Source organism: Lepidochelys kempii, chromosome 1 (assembly GCF_965140265.1).
Source record: "Lepidochelys kempii isolate rLepKem1 chromosome 1, rLepKem1.hap2, whole genome shotgun sequence".
Lineage (NCBI taxonomy): Eukaryota > Metazoa > Chordata > Testudines > Cheloniidae > Lepidochelys > Lepidochelys kempii.
Window position 1 is genome coordinate 265,779,978 of NC_133256.1, and position 20,961 is coordinate 265,800,938.

Here is a 20,961-nt window from a genome sequence, read left to right on the forward strand (position 1 = left end):
ATGCCTACACTGGCTCCCTAGTCATTTTAGGACCCAGTTTAAGATTAAAATCCTCCAGGGATTCACTCCCATCTCTCACTGACTTTGTTTAGCTATACTTTGTTCCTCACTTTCTCCACTAATATAGCACCAGGCTTTTTCCTGTCCTCCCAACCCATGATCTCACTGCTTTTAATGTGAGTGCCTGTCTGTTGTAGCTCATTGACACATCCTTCCTGTAGCTCATTACCTAATTAGCTGGCTGCTTTCAAATACATTTGAAATGCTGGATGACTTTTTGTGTCATGCCTTTATGAGGAACAGCATGGAAGGTGAAGGTGGATTAAAGGCACATTTGCACGCTTGAGATTCTGGGCTGCTAGTATGATCCCAAGTGTAAATTAGAACTGCAAAGGGCCGCTGTAATTTATAGCCGCCGTCTATGGGCTGGCTGCTCTGTAGCAGCCCAGAACCGCCTTTGGTGCTCAGTGCTCCAGCTCCCACTTGCTGCAGCTTGCGTGCAGGGCATACAGGAGGCCAGAATCCCACCTCTTACCTTTTTATATTCCTTCAGTCTTTGTTATTTAATGCTGACTTTATTACTTAACTCGCAAAGCATTATCTTATGCAGTTTGAAATTTCATTATATTTTGTGAATTTAGATTGGTAACACACATGGAGAGATTTGTCCCCTGACCCTGCTTCTCTCTTGTGCATGTTGCTCGTGAAAAAGAAAAAGAATTTCAGCAAACTTTGCATTTTTTTCCATCCTTGAACCCCCTGCTCCCATGAAGTATAAACTGAAGAGCTCCAAGACTTAGTCACTAATTAGGCTGAAACAGCCTGTTTTTTTTTTTTAATGCTTTACATATACATATTCAATATCCAAAAAAACCACACACACTCTTCTCTTACATTTATTTTTAATTACATTCTTTTACATCTGACTGTATAACTTCATTACATTACCCGTATTCACTATTGCTTTAATACAGTCTAATTGCAGAAGATTATAGATGAAGAAATGAAAAAGTTTGGTTGTCATAGAAAAAACACTGATATTTTAAAATTTATTCTGAAATACAAGATGAACAATTATTGAAATTGAGAATTGATAAAGTCACTTTATCATGTTAAACATCCAAATACTGACATTATAAAAGGGTTTTGCTATTAATTGCAAGGTAAGGAAATCACAGTTATTACCGCCTGAGTAAGTTAACTAACAGTCAGAATCAACAAACTAGAACAAGGCTTACTTTAAGTTTGATTAGAAATAGTTTGTTATTTAATTAAAAAGTCACAAAATCTAAGTTAAGAAAAAAAGGCAGCTAGTGTAGAATATCAGACACGTTATTCCTTTTACTGGATCAAAAAATATGTTAAAAAAAATCACATACTTTGGGGGGAAAAAAAGGATTCCTCTGCATAGGATCCCCTGTAAACAAAGCTGACCAGGATTGCACACATCATCATCTTCATGACACAAACTGGAGTGAAAGCTAAAGTTAAAAGGAAAATTTCTATATTTTTAGCCATACCATAGACACCAGTATTTTTGAACAAAAGCCTTTCGACCCAGTTCCATTCTCAGTTTAGCTGGCTATCGTATCTTTCCTCCAACTAGAAAACGAATATGCAATCTCCACCAATGCAATTACCAACGCCCTTTGAGTGTGTGCCTAAAAAGAGTTGCAGCAATTATCTTCTCCCATTGTAAGCCAAACACACTACCCTTCTATAATGCATCTCATCTCCACAAGTCTGGAAAGCAAGATGGTTCAATACAGTAGTATAAAACAGTGCTGCGGTACCAGTTGGAGAGCTACTTGATTCTTCTCTAAAATATTTGTATATTCCTCAAATAGTACCAAGTTTGTACTGAAAAATGAAATTCTAACAAAGTTATTAATTCTTTCCATTCTGTATTCATTAAAACAATGTCACACATGCATAGTAAAAGATCATAATTTTTGGTATTTTACAGTCACATTCATGACCTGAAAACATTTGCTATCAGTCTTCTACAAACTAGGATTTCCATGTATCATACTCCTATTATGACTTCTGCTGTTAACAATTCTCACCCTATTTCAATAAAACTTAACATAATTTTACCAACAGTGTAATAAGGTGCATACTTAGTATGCAGATCAAAATTTAAGGACAAACCATTAATAATAACAACACTGATCAAAAACAAGATTAAATGCATGCTCATTTGCAAAAATTTACATAAATATTATACATACAAACATTTAATGAATGCAATACTGAAAAACACTTCATAGTTTAATGAATGTCAACTAGATTAGTGGAATTTTGTTTCCAACTCAAAACTCTGTATCAGTTGCATGAGTTTTAACATCCACCATGCTCAATGGATTTATTCCAGCATCTGTAGCACATAAAGAATACCGAGGTTATCAATGGTCACATATACTTTGAAATTAGGGGACACATATATTGACTTGAGGTTTGTTCCATTTGTGTAGAATGTTTGTAAGGATTCTCCAGTAGTTACATTCCACCACTATAAAAAGAGAAACATTTTAAATTAGTAGGAACAGAATTAGAATATAAGAGGTTATAAAAATAGGTTTAGCATTGTGGGCCTAGTTGCCTGTTAAGTTTTCTTCCTTCATTCTGCATATGAGGAAAGAGTCAACAATCTTAAATAAAACAAGGGGTTCAGAGGGACAAAAATTGTTAGAAGCCTGAAAGATGTTCAGATGAGAAGATACTGAAGAGATTGTGGCTGTTTAATTTAGAGGAGACACATGATAAAGGCATATATAAAATAATAAATGGAAGAAAGATGATTAAGTCAGATACCCCTGTTACTCCTCTCTTAGTACAGGAGCAAATGAAACTGAAAAATAACATTCAAAACTGAAGAGATATTTTTATACAACATAATTACTGTGAAAAGATATCATTAAGGCCAAGAGCTTAGTTGGAGTCACAAAAGAATTAAACATTTAAAAAGATAATGAGATCATTATCCAGATAGAAAATTTGTTAAGAAGTATATAAATTCAAGCTTTCCAGGGCATAAATTAACTACTAAATACTAGGAATCAAGAAGAACTTTCCCATGGGAAGTTTACTCCATAATTATTCACAAAGAAGTTTCTTGCATTAGCCAATGTCAGAGACAGAACACTGGATTACATGGATCAAGAGTCTGGCCCAACATGGCAATTCCTAGGGTGCAGTTCTGTTTCAATACTACTTTAAAATAATGTTTTCAACTCCCTCCCCTGCCCTTGCCCTCCAACATCTGCTGCCAACCCTTATATGTAGCTGATTCTGGAATTCTTAGCAAAGACAAAAGGCCCAACGTAATTTTCATTAATGACTTGGATAATGGAGAGCACGCTTATAAAATTTTCAGATGATACCAAGCTGGAAGGAGTTGCAAGCACTTTGGAGGACAGGTTTAAAGTTCAAAATGACCTCCACAAATTGGAGAATTGGCCTGAATTCAACAAGATAAAATTCAATAAGGACAAGTGCGAAGTACTTCACTTAGCAAGGAACAATCAAATGCACAACTACAAAACGGGGAATAATTGTCTAGGTGGTGGTATTGCTGAAAAGGATCTGGGAGGTTTTTGGGGACCACAAATCGAATCTGAGTCATCAATGATGCAGCTGCAAAAATATGATTCTGGGGTGTATTAACTGGAATGTTGTATGTAAAACACAGGAGGTAACTGTCCAGCTCTACTCGACACTGGTGAGGCCCCAGCTAGAGTACTGGGTTCGATTCTGGGCACCACAATTTAGGAAAGATACTCTCTTCTACACTCTTTCCAATTTGTCTGCCACAAAAATGATAAAAGGTCTAGAAAAACTGACCTATGAGGAAAGGTTAAAATAAACCGGGCATGTTTAGTCTTGAGAAAAGACGACTGAGGGGGGACCTGATAACAGCCTTCCAATATATTAAGGGCTGTTATAAAGAGGATGGTGATCAGCTGTTCTCCATGTCCACTGAAGGTAGGACAAAGTAGTAATAGGTTTAATCTGCAGCAAGGTAGATTTTAGATTAGATATGAGGAAAAACTTTCTAACTATAAGGGTACTTAAACTCTGGAGTAGGCTTCCAAGGGAGGTCATGGAGTCCCCATCATTGGAAGCTTCTAAAAACAAGTTGGACAAAACATCCGTCAGGAATGGTTTAGGTTCACTTGGCCCTGCCACAGCGCAGGGGGCTGGACTTGACTTCTCAAGGTCCCTTCTAGCCTTACATTTCTATGGTTCTATGATATCCTATCATTTTCCACACATGGAACTCATACTGAAGTCTTTGGAAGTTGTGTGTAAAAAACAGGTAATAGGATACAGCTCAATGAATCTAACCATAATAGTTACTGTGAATCTCTAATGGATTAAACAAATGTACCCAATAGAAGTTTCTTCTCCAATGACAAATTTCAATTTCCTGTTTTAACTTGCATCCTTTCAGAGGATTTTTACAGTATGTCTTTCAAAGTACAGCACCACATTATTATTATAGCCTGTAGGAGATCTAGTCAGAGACCAGGATCACATACCATCACCAACGCTTATGTATTTATGAAGAAAAAGTGAACAACCCAGTATTTGATGTTCAAATCTTACAAAATAAGGGTCCACTCCTGCAAGGTGCAGAGCACACAACTCTTTCTGAAATTTACGTTTTGGAGGCACTGAACACTCGAGATTGAGGAGATCTGAGGGTGTTCAGCAATTACCATGGCCTTAATATAAGAACATTTGTTAGCGGGGGTATTTTGCTAACATCAGTTTCTACTCTTAATCATAGTTCTGGTAATTTAAGATTTGTCACTTCTTCTTGGGTTATTTTTATTTTCTTCTTCTAAGAAAAAAAAACCCCTCTATTGATTAGCCTATTAAATAATTCTGTTACCATGCTAGATACAAAATCAGAGAGATTTAGAAATGCTCATGAATCCATTGATCATCATAATTGAGTATTCAATTCTATTTTCTCTGGCATTGCAAATACAGTGGTTTATAGATCATAACTGGTTCAACATTTAAGATACATAGGAAAGCTTCCCACCAATCTATATTCAAATAACTCAGAAGACACAAATGATTTTACTCAAACTTTTTTTTTTTTTTTTTAAAAAACAACAAAAAAACCTTTGGACAGAAACCAAGCATGAAAAAATGTCACCCCAAAAGAAATTTGAGAAAGTTGTAAGCAATCGGAAATGGGGGCTGTGAGAGGGACACAGTTTTTAAAACTAAAGTAGCAAATATGACTAGGACACCAAGGGTGTCACCTTCCAATCCTGTTACTTTAATTTAAAACAGTATTTTGAGGGGCTTACCTTAAGATATCCTCCACATGACACAAGCATATTACTCTCAGGAGAAAAACAGAGGTCTGTTACCCAGCCACCATGTGTTGATTCTCCTTCATCTACAGTAACAGGGGAGCAGAGATGAAGTAATTCACCTCTTGAGACATCCCAAATCTAAGAGAGACATAATTAATAACATATACAATCTATTAATGGCATTAAATAAAAAGGAATATTGCTGCAAGGATGACAGGATTCATTTTTTCCCTCTTTTTAGTGCTAGAGAAATACAACCTTTACTTCAAACATTATATTTGGTTGCAAAGTGAGAGGGCAATTCAGATAACTCCTCTTATCTTACACCTTTATGGTATATAGAGGGTTTAATTCACTGACTCATGGGAGACTAATTAGTAAAGAATGCCAGACATCTATAGAGCACCATAACCATCATCACTACACCACCATAAAAAAACCAAAAAGTCAACATGACAAATATATTTCTGCTTTCAGGGAGCGAGGAATGGGCATAAAGCCACCTTACATTACATTTTCTTCTTTTTTCGTGCAAAACAATCTTAAAACAAAATACTTACAAGGAATCCCTAAAAAGGGAATCCTTTCCTATCAATCCATAAGTATATTTGTAAACCATGAGTCCTCAAAATGGACAATCCAGAGTCCCACCACACAAGGAATATCCATGATAAAAAAAAAAAGAATGCAAAAACAGGTGATCAAATCCAGAGGTACACATACACATCTATTCTGAACATTCTTTTCTTGTATTTTTGTAGTCTTGACCCTCTATTCAGTCTAATCTTGTAGATATTTTTCTAAAGCAATTCAATAGCCTATAGTTTCTAGATGACCTTCAGCTCAGTTGTGCACCCACTACAAAAAAAAATGCTGCCACCTTGACAGCAAAGGATCCATTATTTATTCCTGACCTGCAACGTTCCCTAAATGGGATAGGGCAATTAGATAGGCAAAATATAGTTACCCAAATTCATATCTGGCAAGTACACTGGGCTAAGCACCCCTAGAGTTGTTTTGACTCAACGTATTACTAAAATGTCTCCAAATGTACCCTTATTTCTCCATTGTCATCTCCGGTGGCCAAGAATTTATCATCGAAGGAGAAAGTGCAGCACCGCACGCAGCCTTTGTGACCATTAAGCTCATGAAGAACAGATGAACTTTCAAAGCTCCATATCTAAAAATGAAATGTTAAAGAAAAAAAGTAAAGATAAGTGGTACTTCATGGAAAATTTACACAATTTTATCTGTCCACTCCAATCAGAAACATGTGTGTTAACACAGGGATTAAAATACTCAAAGTACATAAATCCCAGATTAATTAAATCTGAGAGGCATTTATTTGTTAGGTATTATTTGAAAAAGTGTGCACAATTTTTTTATTATTACACATTTTAAGCTCCTAACCTGTTAGACAGAAAGTTCATGAAGTTATTAAGGAAAAGGTACTTCATGAATCAATACAAAGATATTTTTATAAGAATTTTATCAAGCTAGGAAGCACGCTCTGGAGTGTAATACAATGGAACATTTATTAAGCAGCCCACTCAAGGGGCTGACGAGAAGTAATCTCAAAGGAGGTGGTCTTTTAATAAAGATGTCTATACATTTTCTTTGAAACTTGAAGGGAACCTTAAATGATCTACTTATTTGTAAAATAATTCTTAAAAATAAGTTCCATTTCTCAAAATATTTAGAAATTTTTGAATGTGGCTTTTTTCTGAACAGGAATAAAACCGGAAAATTTTGACACTCTCTGGAAGGAAAATTCTGAAAAGTAATGATTTTGAATCATTAAGAATATTTAGCTTAGACAATATAAAAATATATTATACACAATTTTAAAGAATTCTAAACAAAAAGTCATTTAAAAATGAAAAGTCAAAACATTCTGACATGTTGGAATTTGTTTTTCCAGTTTTCTTCCAAAACAAAATTGGAGTAAAACAGACTTGACTTCACAAAGTGTTTTGATTTTGAAGGAACTGCATATTCTGATGAAATACAATTTTTTTAAAAAAATATTTGAATTACAAGTACTGCACAAAATAAATTTTTTAATGTCTAAAAGCAGACTTGCAGATAATAAGGATCTGACTGCTAGTTAACAGTTCGACATACAAGGGGTAAAATACAAAGTAGGCCAACAATTTTCAAAAACAGAAGCCTAAATTGAGATTCACAAATCCATTTTTAGGAACATACCTGATTTGATGTCAATGAGGGTTGCTGGGTGCTCAGTACTTTTGAAAATGTGAGAGATACCTAAATACTTAGCTATTTTTAAAAATCTTGTCTTGTAAAATATTTGTAGTTAGTTGCTTAATGCTTTAATTCAAAGAACCTAAAGCAATACACATAACTATGCAAAATACTGGGCATACATATACTGTGTACCTTATGAGAGCTAAAGCCAACAGTTCTCCTTAAGAGTGTGTGTAGTCGTCTCCAAGATAAATTCTGGGAGGTCGCTAAAGCTTTAGAAAGTAAAAACATAAGAATGGCCATACTGGGTCAGACCAATGGTCCATCTAACTCAGTATCCTGTCTCTGATAGAGGTCAGTGCCAGATGCTGCAGGGCGATTTCAAGTGATTCATCCCATCGTCTACTCCTAGCTCCTGGCAGTCAGAAGTTTAGGGGGACACAGAGCATGGGGTTGCATCCCTGACCATCTTGGCTAATTGCCATTGATGGACCTAGCCGCCATGAACTTATCTAATTCTTTTTTAAGGCAGTTATACTTTTGGTCTTCACAACATACCATGGCAACAAGTTCCACAGATTGATTGTATGTTATGTTAAGTAGTCCTTCCTTCTGCTTGTTTTAAACCTGCTGCCTGTTAATTTCATCAGATGACCCCTATTTCTTGTGTTATGTGAAGGGGTAAATGACACTTCCCTATTCAATCTCTCTTACCATCCATGTTTTTTTATAGACCTCTACCATAATTTCCCATTAGTTGTCTCTTTTCTAAGATGAACAGTCCCAGTCTCTTTAATCACTCCTCAGACTGAAGATGTTCCATACCCTTAATCATTTTTGTTGCCCTTCTCAGCACTTTTTCCAATTCTAAGATGGGGTGACTTGAACTGCACGCAGTATTCAAAGTGTGGGCATACACAGATTTATATAGCGCATTATGATATTTTCTTTTTTTAATCTATTCCTTTCCTAATCGTTCTGTTAGCTTCCTAACTGCCACTGCATATTGAACAGATGTTTTCAGAGAACTATCCACAATGACTCCAAGATCTCTTTCTTGAGCTAATTTAGACCCCATCATTTCATACATAAAGTTGGGATAAAATCATTACATACCTTTTGTAACTGTTCCTTAAGATGTGTTATTCATGTCCATTCCATTCTAGATGTATGCCGCGCCCATGTGCACAGCTGTGGAGACTTTTGCCTTAGCGGTGTCCGTAGGGCTGGCTGTGACGCCACCTTGAGTGCCACGCTTATGCGTCGGTATATCAGGTGCCGCCGGCCCTACACCTCTCTCAGTTCCTTCTTGCGGGCAACTCTGATGGAGGGGTGGGAGGGCGGGTAATGGAATGGACATGAGCAACACATCTCTAAGAACAACAGTCACGAAAGATAGGTAACCGTTTTTTCTTCTTCGAGTTCTTGCTCATGTCGATTCCATTCTAGATGACTCACAAGCAGTGTCCCTGGAGGTGGGCTCGGTGTTCACAGGCTTGTAATACCCATCTACCGAAGCCAGCATTGTCTCGGGCTTGCTGGGTAAGTGCACAGTGAGATGTGAACGTATGTACAGACAACCAGGTGGCGACTCTGCAGATATCAGAGATTCGCACATGGGCCAGGAAGGCTGCCAACTAGGCTTGTACTCTGGTTGAGTGGGCGGTTACGATCGCCAGTGGAAGCACCTTTGCCTGAGAGTAGCAAAATCGGAGGCTGTGACCCAAGAAGAAATCCCCTGGTGGACATTGGACGACCTTTCATCCTACTTGCCACCGCGATGAACAACTGCATTGACTTGCGTAATGGCTTGGTCCTCTCAATGTAGAAGGCTAGCACTCTCCTGACATCCAGGGAGGGCAACTTACATTCCTCCTCAGACTTACGAGACTTTGGGCAGAAGACAGGCAAGAATATGCCCTGGCTTATGTTAAATTGCGAAACCATCTTGGGCAGGAAAGCCGGATGTGGCTGCAACTAGACTTTGTCCTTGAAGAACACCGTATAGGGCAGCCCCGATGTAGGCACCCTAATCATGGAGACCCTTCAGGCAGAAGTTATCGCCATCAGGAATGACACCTTCCAGGAGAGCAGAAGAAGGGAACAGGATGCCAAGGGCTCAAAGGGAGCTTCCACGAGCCGTGCAAGCACCAGCTTCAAGTCCCACAGAGGGACTGGGTCCCGGACTCAAGAGTGGAGCCACTCCAGAACCTTTTAAGAACCGGACCATCATGCCATGAGCCAAGACCGATCTGCCCTGGGACAGAGGGTGAAAGGCTGATATAGCAGCCAAATGGACCTTAACTGATGAAAGGGACAAACCTTGGAGCTTGAGATGCATAAGGTAGTCTAGCATCAGCTGCAGCGAGGCCTGCTTAGGCCTAACGTTTTGGGCCGAGGCCCAGCACGTGAATCATTTCCAGGTGGTCAGATAGGTCGCTCTAGTGGAGAGCTTTCTACTCCCTAGTAGGACCTACTGAACTTGGGCCAAACATTCCTGATCCTCAGTAGTTAACCATGGAGTATAGGGATGGAGATGGCTGAGGAAAAGATGGGGTAGATCCAGGGAGGTAACTGGGGCGTCGCTCTCGAGCACACCCTCAGAATGCCTGCTTCTGGCCTCCATCATGTTTCACCCGGCCAGGTTGTACAGGTGAGCAGGAGGACGAAGGGCAGCAGCAACTGAACCCACTGTCCCTTCTCCTCATAGAGTCCAGCCAAGGCTGCCAAGGCCTTGGTGGTTGGAATGGCAAACTGAAGCATATGCATCTCCAGAGAGCGGAGGGTGGCCCAAGCGTCCTTCAGACCGTGCAGCCTCGCGTCTGTCTGATCGGAGAACATCTTGACTCCATCTAACGGAAGATCTTGTATGGAGGACTGCATCTCCTGGGACAGGCCGGAGGTCTGAAGCCACGAGCTGTCAGGAATGACCACCACCAAGGCGACCACCTTGGTCACTAAATAGGACGCATCCCAGGCCATCTGGATGGAGCACTGAACTGCTGTGGTACATTCCTCCACAAGAGCCCCGAACTCTTGGGCCATTTCCTTGGGCATGGAGTCCTTAAACTTGTGGAGGGAGTCCCACTGGTTGAAATGATAATGCCCTAAAAGAGCCTGGTGGTTCGTGACCCGGAATTGGAGACTGGCCATGGAATAAATTTTTCTTCCAAAAAGGTCCAGTCTCTTGGCCTCCTTACTCTTGGGGGTGGAACTGGCAGGCCCCTGCTTGTCCTTTTAGTTGGCTGCTGACACAACCAATGACACTGGGGGTGGGTGGGTGGGTGGGTAGGTATAGAAGTATTCAAACCCGTTGGCGGGGACAAAATACTTCTTCTCGGCCCTCTTGAAAATGGGCAGGATGGAGGACGGGGTTTGCCAGAGGGCTTTGGCAATGTTCAGGACAGTGGCATAGCTAGGTGGAGCGAACAGGGGCAGCGGACATAAAAAAAGGTGCCACCCACTTGTACTCACCAGGCGGCACCCTGGGTCCTTGGTGGCACTGAAGGCCCCAGCTGTCGAAATGCCGCCGCTGAGGACCCGGAGCGAGTGAAGGCCCCCGCTGAGCTGGAGCGCATGAAGGCCTGTGCCGCTGAAGACCCGGAGCGTCGCCGGGTGAGCAAAAATTAAAAAAAGGCACCTATAAATTAAAAAGGCACCACTTGTGCTCAGAGGGGGGGTGGCCGCTTCCCCCCTGGCTACGCTACTGGTTCAGGACTTCGTGCACTGGGAGTGCAACACGTGTGGGGATGGACGTAGAGAGCACACTGAATGTGTCCGATTGCTCCACCTTGAGGCCTAAATTGGTAGCCACCTGTGGGAGCAGGGCTTGGTGCTCCCTGAAGTTGTCTAGTGGGCTAGTATGGGAGGGCCCTGCCACCGTCTCGTTTGGAGAGGAGGACAACGACTGAACCACTGCGGGAGGGTCCGGGGCATCATCCCCCACAGGGGCAGGTGGTCTTGGGGTGGGCACCTGTTCCTCCACCACAGTGGCCACTGGTGCTTCCTGCACCAAGCCTCGTGCTGCCAGTGTCGATTGGGGTTTGTCTGACGCAGTGACCAAGGACTGGTAAGACGGGGGCATCGGCATTACCGGCATTCCCCAGGCATTCCAGTAAGGCCATTGCACTGGCCACTAGCCCTGCCCCCAGGTCAGCACTGCTGTATTGGATGCACCCTCTGGAACCTAGTCGCGATGGTGATGTCTTGGTGAGGGGCTGAACTCCCTGCCTGTGCCGGAGAAATCCTCCTCCAATGACCAGGGTGGGGCCATCGACATCAGAGTCTGTCAGCTAACCATCGCCGTGGGTGACCAGTGCCTTGAATGGTCAGATCAGTGCTGGGAGTAGGGGAAGCATCCCCAACGTGTCGGGGATGGTGACGGTCAGCATGAAGATGACCGGTGCTGACTGTAAGGCAACTGGCACGTGCCTTTGGGTGAGGTCTGGTGCCATGGTAGAGACTGAGAGCATGGTGCTGGTGACCAGTAGCGGCAAATCAGTGAACTGGGCTGACATGGACACCAAGGACACAGCAACAATGACCCTCACTCGCCTTCTGGGAGGCCTTCACAGCTGGCTTACCCTTTATAGGGAGCCTTCACTGGGTCCATCGCTGCACTTGGTGCGGCTGCAGCGGGAGAGTCCGTTGCTCTCTGGGCACTGGGAGCTGAGAAGGCATTGACTGCGCCATTGACTGGGTCCTCTACCGCTCTCCGGAGTTGGTGGCAGATCCCTTAGGGGGGTAGTAGGTCCCCTTGGGGGTGTGCCCCCTTGCAGCCTCGGTGTGGGCAGGCGGCCCAAGCAGGGTCCTTTGCCCAATGCTCCAACTTGCTCGGTGCTGGGTCCCTCTTCTAAGTCTTCTTCTTGGGCAGCGACGAAGGGGATTGGTACCGGGAAGAGCCCAGTGCCAGGGATGCGCTACGCAAAAAGGCAAAAGTGCTGGGAGTTGCATCCGGCCAGGCCGGCTCTGAGGCTGGGCAAAAAGCGGTCTCCATGAGGAGGGCCCTTAAGCGAATGTCACGTTCTTTCTGTGTCCCGGGACAAAGTTCTTACAGAAAGTTCTTACTTCTCTTTAATTTGGGATTCCCCCAGGCACTTCAAACAGCTACCATGCGGGTCACTAACAGAAATAGGCCTGTTGTAGTCAGAGCAGCGCTTAAAACCCGGAGACTGGCTATTGCCTAACTATAGTACTTAACAGCTACTTACTAACTAATCTACTATAAATAAACTATTTACAGCTGGAACCCAAGGTTCAAGGAGTAGGGGAAAAAACCTTTGACCACTTGTGAAGCAAGGGAAAGAGACGCTCCAACCAACCACCACAGGCGGTAAGAAAGAACCGAGAGGGTGTAGGACTGGTGGCGCCTGATATACCAGCGCATGAGCATGGCACTCATGAGGGTGCCACAGCCCATCTTACGGATACCGCTAAGGCAAAAGTCTCCGACAACTGTGCATGTGGGCATGCTCAAACCTAGAATGTAATCGACATGAGCAAGCACTCAAAGAAGAATATATTTTCCCTGAGTTAGATCTGTCCCCTTGTCAAGGCACTTTACGGGGTTAGGGAAATCAAAGGACAGCAGACTCATTAGTAAACTCAGCCTAGCCTAGCCTAGCCAGACACTTGGCTCAGCACACAGACCGCAAAACAGATCACACTATAACCTCGCAAGCAAGCATACAAACTAACAGATGGTCACATGACCCATATACAGAATATGATATTTTGAAATGCTTAGAGGTATTTGGAGCGGTTGTTAGCTACCTAATGAAGTTGGTCTTAAGCACAAATTCCAGGATATACCTCATTGTGCAGATTTGTCAACATTACGTTTACTAACCTTGGCAGTTTTGTCAGCAGAGGTAGATGAAAACTTGGTGGCATCAGGTGAAATAGCACAAGAAAGAACAGCATCTTCATGGCAAACAAAATCATCTTCTATTTTTCCAGTACAAATATTCCACACCTATAAAATATTATTAAAATTTAAAATGTACAGACTACTTTTGCAGTTTTTCACCAATTCAGTATCTATAAAACAGTTCTAATAGAACAATACGAAGATACACTGGATTAAATACATCAAGAACATCCAAATATAATAAAGGTTTGTGGCTCTTTACAGATATGCAAAACAGGAAGGGTGTAATAAGGAGTAATAAGGTGAATAATTAGAAATACAATGAAAATGTAAATTTGAGCTTTTAAAAATGTTGCAGTTTATACTTTTAGTGCTAAATTACATAATGTAATGCAGAATTAACCAACAGCAGAGAAAGCAATCTATAATCAAAATATTCAGTTAAGTTTTTTTTATTACCATATTTTCCTACTGGACTGACTCTAAAACCTTTGCATTTCCTAAATATAGCAGTTGTGCCTACTTTTAATCCTTGTTTACATTGGGATTTTTAGCATCCAGTGTAGCTACTCTGGTGGGAAAGAAAAAAAAAATCATACTTTATACTGATGCACCACATCTACAAAAGGGGCTTGCACTGGTGCGTGCCGCTATATCACATATTTCAGAGTAGCAGCCGTGTTAGTCTATATTCGCAAAAAGAAAAGGAATACTTGTGGCACCTTAGAGACTAACAAATATATTTGAGCATAAGCTTTCGTGAGCTCACATAGTTTCCACCTCTAGATAAAAACCTTGGCATAGACTGGGCCTAAGTTTCATTCTTTGAAAATTAAATATACAATTTTATAGTTTTTTGCTACCAATTAAAAACACAATGCACCTTCTGTAATTTGTCAATACAAAGAAATTTTATATTTACCTTAACTGTTCCATCAAATGACCAGGAAAGAAGTCTTGAATTTTCCAAAAGCCTAAAATTCTTCACTGCTTCCTTGTGACCTTTTAAAAATATATATTCTTCTGACTGCCAATTCCACACCTGCTTATAAACATAGAATTTGTAAGCTTTTAAAACAATGGGTTATCCTCCACATTGAAAATATAAATTTAACAATGATTAACTTGTTTTTTTCAGCAGAAAATATCCATTGTCTTCCACTCCAAATAAACTATCGAAGATACCTGGCCTTGTTGCAACTCACCTTGGGTAAGCACTAATGTGAGCCAGTCACAAAAGCGTATTATGATGGCCAGCTGGTAAAAGTTCATGTGAATGAATTAAATCTTGAGAAAAGTCTGAAAAGGGAAAAAGCCTCCCCAATAAAATTTGTATAATGTGACTTTCAATAACTAGCTACCATTAGTGAGTTTGAAAACTTCCCCTGCAAACTCAAATTTGGGGCCTAAAAACCTTGATTATTTCAATCAATAACAATTTTTCACACTTTAACTCAGATTTATTTTACAGTAAAACAATTTTACTCAGATTTATTATACAGTTAAAATACATTTTTAATCAAATGTCACTTTTTGTTTTAAAAGTTTGTAGTTTTTTCTTTTTAATTTCAGCAACTGTGCATTAAACATTCAAAGGATGTCACTTTATCTACAGAAATTATTAAACAGCTCAAGATTTTTTTTTTTTATTGATTTTACACCTATAGCCTTCTGCACCAAAGAAAAAAGTTTATCCAATAGCCAAGAAAAGTATGTGGTTGAAAATCTAGAAAATTTAAGTGCTAAATTAGCCACTAGAGGGAATCCTAGAACAAAAAACAACTTGTCAGACAAGGTAAATAAAGGAATTAATAACATTTTCCTTTACTCAGTAATTCTTACCTCCACATGGGTGCAAAAAAGAAAAATACAAAAAAAGAAAAGAAAAAGAATCAGACTTCAATCTCAGTCCTAGCCTCCCATGTGCAAGTGTGCATCTCCACATTTTTAAGTTAGCTACCATAAAGGCACAATCGAGGGCCTGATCCAAAGCTCACAGAAGTCAGTAAGTCTTTTAATTGACTTCAGTGTACTTTGGATCAGGTCCCAAAATTCTTAAATTACTAAATGGTTGAACTGTCTATTTTGAGAATCCATATTTCTTTGCAACTATGACCTAAATTTCACTTAAATTTTACCAAAAGGGTGTAATTCATCATTATGTGAACACAAAATAGAAAAGTTCTAACACACACAATGGTCACCACACTACTTTAGATTTTACTAAACATTTGGTCCTTTGTAGGCCATCAAGGAAGTGCTCCTTTTTCTGACTTGGTTCATTTTGTTTCTGTCCAACAAGATAAGCCTGCACAATTAATTACTTAAAAGAAGCAATTTGCTGCCCCCATTCTCTACATTTTTTTAAAAATGAAACACCTACCAGTTCTGCATTAAGTCTGAAAATTCTTTACTCTCTACATATCCATTGATATCAAAGACCCAATTCTGAATGTCAGTGGAGATTTATTTGTAACAAAATAAGTACTTCCGATTTTGTAACTTCAAATTATAAACCATCAGAGCTATTGAACTTGGTTAGTCCGTAATCCAGAAATCAGACAAATTATGTTGTATCTGTGGTTCTAGGAACACAAGTGTAGAGAAGTTGTGAATGTAGAGAAGTTGTGAATGATGCCATTAGAAAGACAGCCAGCAAGTTTCAATGGTGGGATTAGGAGAGGTAAACAAGAGGACTGACCTAGCTAACAGACATTTCCTTGTCAGTCCACATTGCTCAATTGTGATGGCCCTCCAACCAAATGGACCATGAGACTAACAATGGTCAATGTATCAGGGGGTAGCCGTGTCAGTCTGTATCCACAAAAACAACAAGGAGTCCGGTGGCACCTTAAAGACTGACAGATTTATTTGAGCATAAGCTTTTGTGGGTAAAAACCCCACTTCTTTAGATGCATGGAGTGAAAATTACAGATGCAGACATAAATATACTGACACATGAAGAGAAGGGAGTTACCTCATAAGTGGAAAACCAGTGTTGACAGGGCCAATTCAATCAAGGCAGATGTAGTCCACTCCCAATAATAGATGAGGAGGTCTCAATTCCAGGAGAGCAAAGCTGCTTTTGTAATGAGCCAGGCACTCCCAGTCCCTATTCAAGCCCAAATTAATGGTGTTAACTTTGCAAATGAATTTTAGTTCTGCTGTTTCTCTTTGAAGTCTGTTTCTGAAGTTTTTTTGTTCAAGTATAGCTACTTTCAAATCTGTTATACAATGTCCAGGAAGACTGAAGTGTTCTCCTACTGGCTTTTGTAGGATACTATTCCTGATGTCCGATTTGTGTTCATTTATTCTTTTACGTAGGGACTGTCCGGTTTGGCCAATGTACATGGCAGAGGGGCATTGCTGGCACGTGATGGCATATATAACATTAGTGAGGTAACTCCCTTCTCTTCATGTGTCAGTATATTTATGTCTGCATCTGTAATTTTCACTCCATGCATCTGAAGAAGTGGGGTTTTTACCCATAAAAGCTTATGCTCAAATAAATCTGTTAGTCTTTAAGGTGCCACTGGACTCCTTGTTGTTTTAATGGTCAATATAGAAAATGCATGGAGTTTATTGAGTCTGCACTATCTGTAGTGTAAACCTACTTTTTCTTTAGTAGTTTTGAATGCTCCAATGTAAGTTTAAAACATTTTCCACACCTGTATAGTTGAATCATCAGAGCTTGAAATAAGCGTCTGTCCATCAGATGTAAACTGGCAATGTTGTACAGATTTCTCATGTCCAGTCCTGGATTTGAAAACTCTCCTATTTGACAATTTCAGAACCTTTATAATGAAAATCAGAAAGATCATTTATGAAGAATTAAAATACAGTCATATACACAATAAACAGAGAAAGACATGTAAGCAAAACATCTGAAGTAAAAATAATGGAATACTATACAGTACTACACAAAAGTGAGGATTCAGATCCAAACCAGTCAGTGAGAAAAAAATCCATATGTTAGCCTGACACTTGGAAAAAGTGAGCAGATAATCTACTTTGTTAAAAATTGGCTAGAAGTCCTTCAATTTCCTTTGGGTAGGTCATAAACATACAGCTAAGGGTAGCTTAGAATTCCTCCTTATCTGTAAGGGGTTAAGAAGCTCAAATAGCCTGGTTGGCACCTGACCAACAGGACCAATGAGGAAAGAAGATACTTTCAAATATTGGGAGGGGGGAAGGTTTTGTTTGTGCTCTTTGTTTTGTGTGGGGTTCTCTCTTGAGACTGAGAAGGGTCAGACAGAAATCCATCTTCTCTAACCCATCCCAATTCAAGTCTCCAATATTGTAACCAATGTAGGTAAGCCAGGCAAGGCGGATTTGTTTATCTTTTGTTTTTCTTGTGAATTTTCTCTGTGCTAAGAAGAAGGTTTATTCCTGTTTTCTGTAACTTTAAAGTTTTGCCCAGAGGGGAATCCTCTGTGTTTTGAATCTGAATACCCTGTAAAGTATTTTCCATCCTGATTTTACAGAGATGATTTTTACTTTATTTTTTCTTTCTTTTTTTTTTTTTAAATAAAATCCTTCTTTTAAGAACCCGACAGATTATTCCATCGTTCCAAGACCCAGGGGTCTGGGTCTTTGATAATTCTGTAACCAATTGGTTAGGATATTATTCTCAAGCCTCCCCAGGAAAGGGGGTGTGAGGGCTTGGGCGGATTGCTGGGGGAAGAGGAACTCCAAGTGGTCCTTTTCCCTGGTTCTTTGTTAAATCATTTGGTGGTGGCAGTGTTACTTAAACCCAATGTACAAGGGAGAATTTGAGCCTGGGGCGTTTTTAACCTAAGCTGGTAGAAATAAGCTTAGGGGGTCTTTCATGCGGGTCCCCACATCCGTACCCTAGAGTTCAGAGTGAGGAGGGAACCCTGACAGGGTATGTATCAGACATGTACGTACCAACCTGTGTGTGAAGTTTGATATGTACTTGTGTTTGTTGACCAATATATTCTGCGATAGCGTATGTGCATCACATTACCAATATGTATTATTCGCATCATACAGATATCAGTACGTATTAAGCACATAAATGAATATAATAGCCGTTATATAGCCTTAATTGGCCTATGCTTTTTATATAGCCCTGCTCACTTAAGCTAAGTATTCCATAACACCTTGCATTCACTGAAGTAAGTTTTGGCTTAAGCAAACAGGGAAGCTGTTAAGACCAGGACAGATGAGTGCTTTACCATAGCAACAGGAAGAAAGTTACTCTTGCAGACCAATACTGAAATGTCCCAAAGGAAAAGGATAAGACATGATTGTTCTACCCTAGTACAGACCTAGGAGGTGTCTTCACACCCTTTGGTACCTGGAATGTATGTATTTGTAACAAAGAGATGAGGAATACACCATAGTACCATAAAAACAAAGTAGAAAGCTAATTGATTAAATGAAGTTTCAAATGATGTATACAGTACCTTGCACTTGTAAAAAGGTTGGATATGAAAAAATGGCTTTAGGTGGTTTAACTTTGGAAGCATATCTTCTGTTCTTTTCAGGTGAATGTAATAATCCTGCACAAAATGGCTTCCCGCAGAATGGTATCTTTTAGAACCTTTTTCAGTACTATATTATTATTGGCTTATATCAATAAACCTAACTCACAGTTTATTTGGTCTCTTAAATATATTTCATAACAAACCAAAGTGTGGTCAAACTATTGACTATGCAATTTATCATGTTCTATGTTTTATGTTAACACGACTGAAACAACAAATTTGCCTCTAAATTTATTTTATGCTCAGCAATTAACAGATAACAGAAAAGTGCAATTTTCCAAAATTTGTAGCTACTTGTCTCTGTACTGAGAGATGTGAAATGAGTCAAGCGGCCAACAAGTGTAAGACACTGCTACTCTTAACACTCTACTTACTCCTTTTATGTGAATGGACAAAGGTATGGGGATAAATGCCAAGATGGTGCTGATATTTATAAACTGGATAATAAATGTGGTAGTCTTCAAACATGCATGTCAGCAGGGGAACATATTTTTTCTCCCTTTTCCTAGTACCTCCAGTTGCATCAGGAATCAACTCAGGACACGAGGCTCTATTAAGTTTCAAGCAGTACTCTCTCTGCACTGTGGTCTCCACATTCTGGAACCCACTGTAGCTGCTCTGAGAGGAAGCAGAGGACAGCTAAAGGGGACCATTCAGCAGCACAGAGGTATAAGCCCTCCAGTAGATCCCTAGATCCATGCAGATATTGGGGTCTGTGAGCCAACATCTTGCTTCTTTTGTTAGAAGGGGAGAAAACCCTGATGACAGAATTCTGAGGAAACTCCTCACGGATTACCTCTCAGTTTTCCTTCCCTAAAGCCATTCCCACTGTTTTTTCCTCATGGCAGGGAGTAACCTGGGTTGATATACTCATTGTTGGGTAGGGGAGCAGTTGATTTCCCATAAAACGGGTTTACAACACCATTTCTTTTAATTTTCAAGAGTATAACATACTGTGTCATCAAAAAGCAATAGCTGAATTACTTATTCTCTCTCTTTCTAGAATTTAAACAAGAATGTTACTTTTGTATTAAAGAAAGCTAGTAAAAAATCATTAGAAACACTAACCAGTGGATTTACTCAATACTGCCCAAAAATCAGGGTACAGTACCTTTACTGTTCCATTCTCCTCTCCAAATGCAGCATATTGAAGATCTTCACTTAGGCAACAGCAGCAAATAAGAGATTCCTCGGCTTCAGTCAGATAGTCAGTATGGCCTGTATTTCCATTAATTAGCTGCAACCAAAAATGTGAATTATTAAGCTATAGCAACTTTGTACAGCATCTTTACTTTAAAATACATGACAAACCTACATCTTTTGTGGGACCCAACATCAGAATAGCACTGTTTTAGCATACCTACTTGAACATAGGATATAGTACATTCAAATGTGTTTTTCTAACCCAGAAAGAAGTTATAAAAGCTTTATAACTAGCTCCAGGCACTTGTTCTTTGGACAAAACAAATTTAAGCTGACAGGATTTTACAGCTCCTGCAAAACATTTTTCAAATACATCAATACAGTCAGAATTTTACACACCTAGCAACTCGGTATGATTCAAAAATGATTAATATACACATCTAGTACAGTAGGTCTTAACTACATGTCACCTCTGTCCACATCAATTCAACTATCATGCAATCTTCAGGGAAAGATCTTTGGAATGCAATGATTTACAAACAAGTGAAAGCTTCTTTTAAACCAGGGATCTCCAACCTTTTTGTGCCCAAGATCACTTTTTGAATTTAAGGGCAACCCAGGATCTACCCTGTCCCTTCTCCGAGGCCCCGCCCCACTCACTCCATCCTCCGCCTCCCGCCCCGGTCATTTGCCCTTCCCCACCCTCATTCACTTTCGCTGGGCTGGGGTAGGGGCTTGAAATGGGGTGCGAGCTCTGGGCTGGGGCCAAGGGTCTCGGAGTGCGGGAGGGGGCTCTGGGCTGAGTGTGGAGTTGGGGTGCAGGAGGTGGTGAAGGGTGCTGGCTCTGGGAGGGGGCTGGGGTGCAGCCTCCTGGCGGGCAGCACTTACCTCCAGT

The 20,961-nt window shown here is 40.3% G+C and overlaps 1 protein-coding gene across 9 annotated transcripts in view; it reads right to left on the reverse strand.

Annotated features, from left to right (window-relative positions):
• Positions 1-863: 863 nt before the first annotated feature.
• Positions 864-20,961, reverse strand: part of APAF1 (apoptotic peptidase activating factor 1) — a 92,885-nt gene continuing 72,787 nt past the window's right edge. For 5 of the 9 annotated variants that reach the window (XM_073327440.1, XM_073327439.1, XM_073327438.1 and 2 more), the window contains 7 exons: positions 20,035-20,160; positions 17,082-17,207; positions 14,336-14,455; positions 13,393-13,518; positions 6,391-6,516; positions 5,328-5,474; positions 865-2,512 (listed from right to left, as the gene is read on the reverse strand). In XM_073327440.1, the coding sequence (XP_073183541.1) occupies positions 2,366-2,512; positions 5,328-5,474; positions 6,391-6,516; positions 13,393-13,518; positions 14,336-14,455; positions 17,082-17,207; positions 20,035-20,160 (918 nt within the window). In that variant the 3' untranslated portion in view covers positions 865-2,365. Of the gene's footprint in view, positions 2,513-5,327; positions 5,475-6,390; positions 6,517-13,392; positions 13,519-14,335; positions 14,456-16,397; positions 16,526-17,081; positions 17,208-20,034; positions 20,161-20,961 lie in introns of those variants that run through there. The other 4 variants (XM_073327442.1, XM_073327443.1, XM_073327445.1 and 1 more) reach the window with 2 other exon arrangements.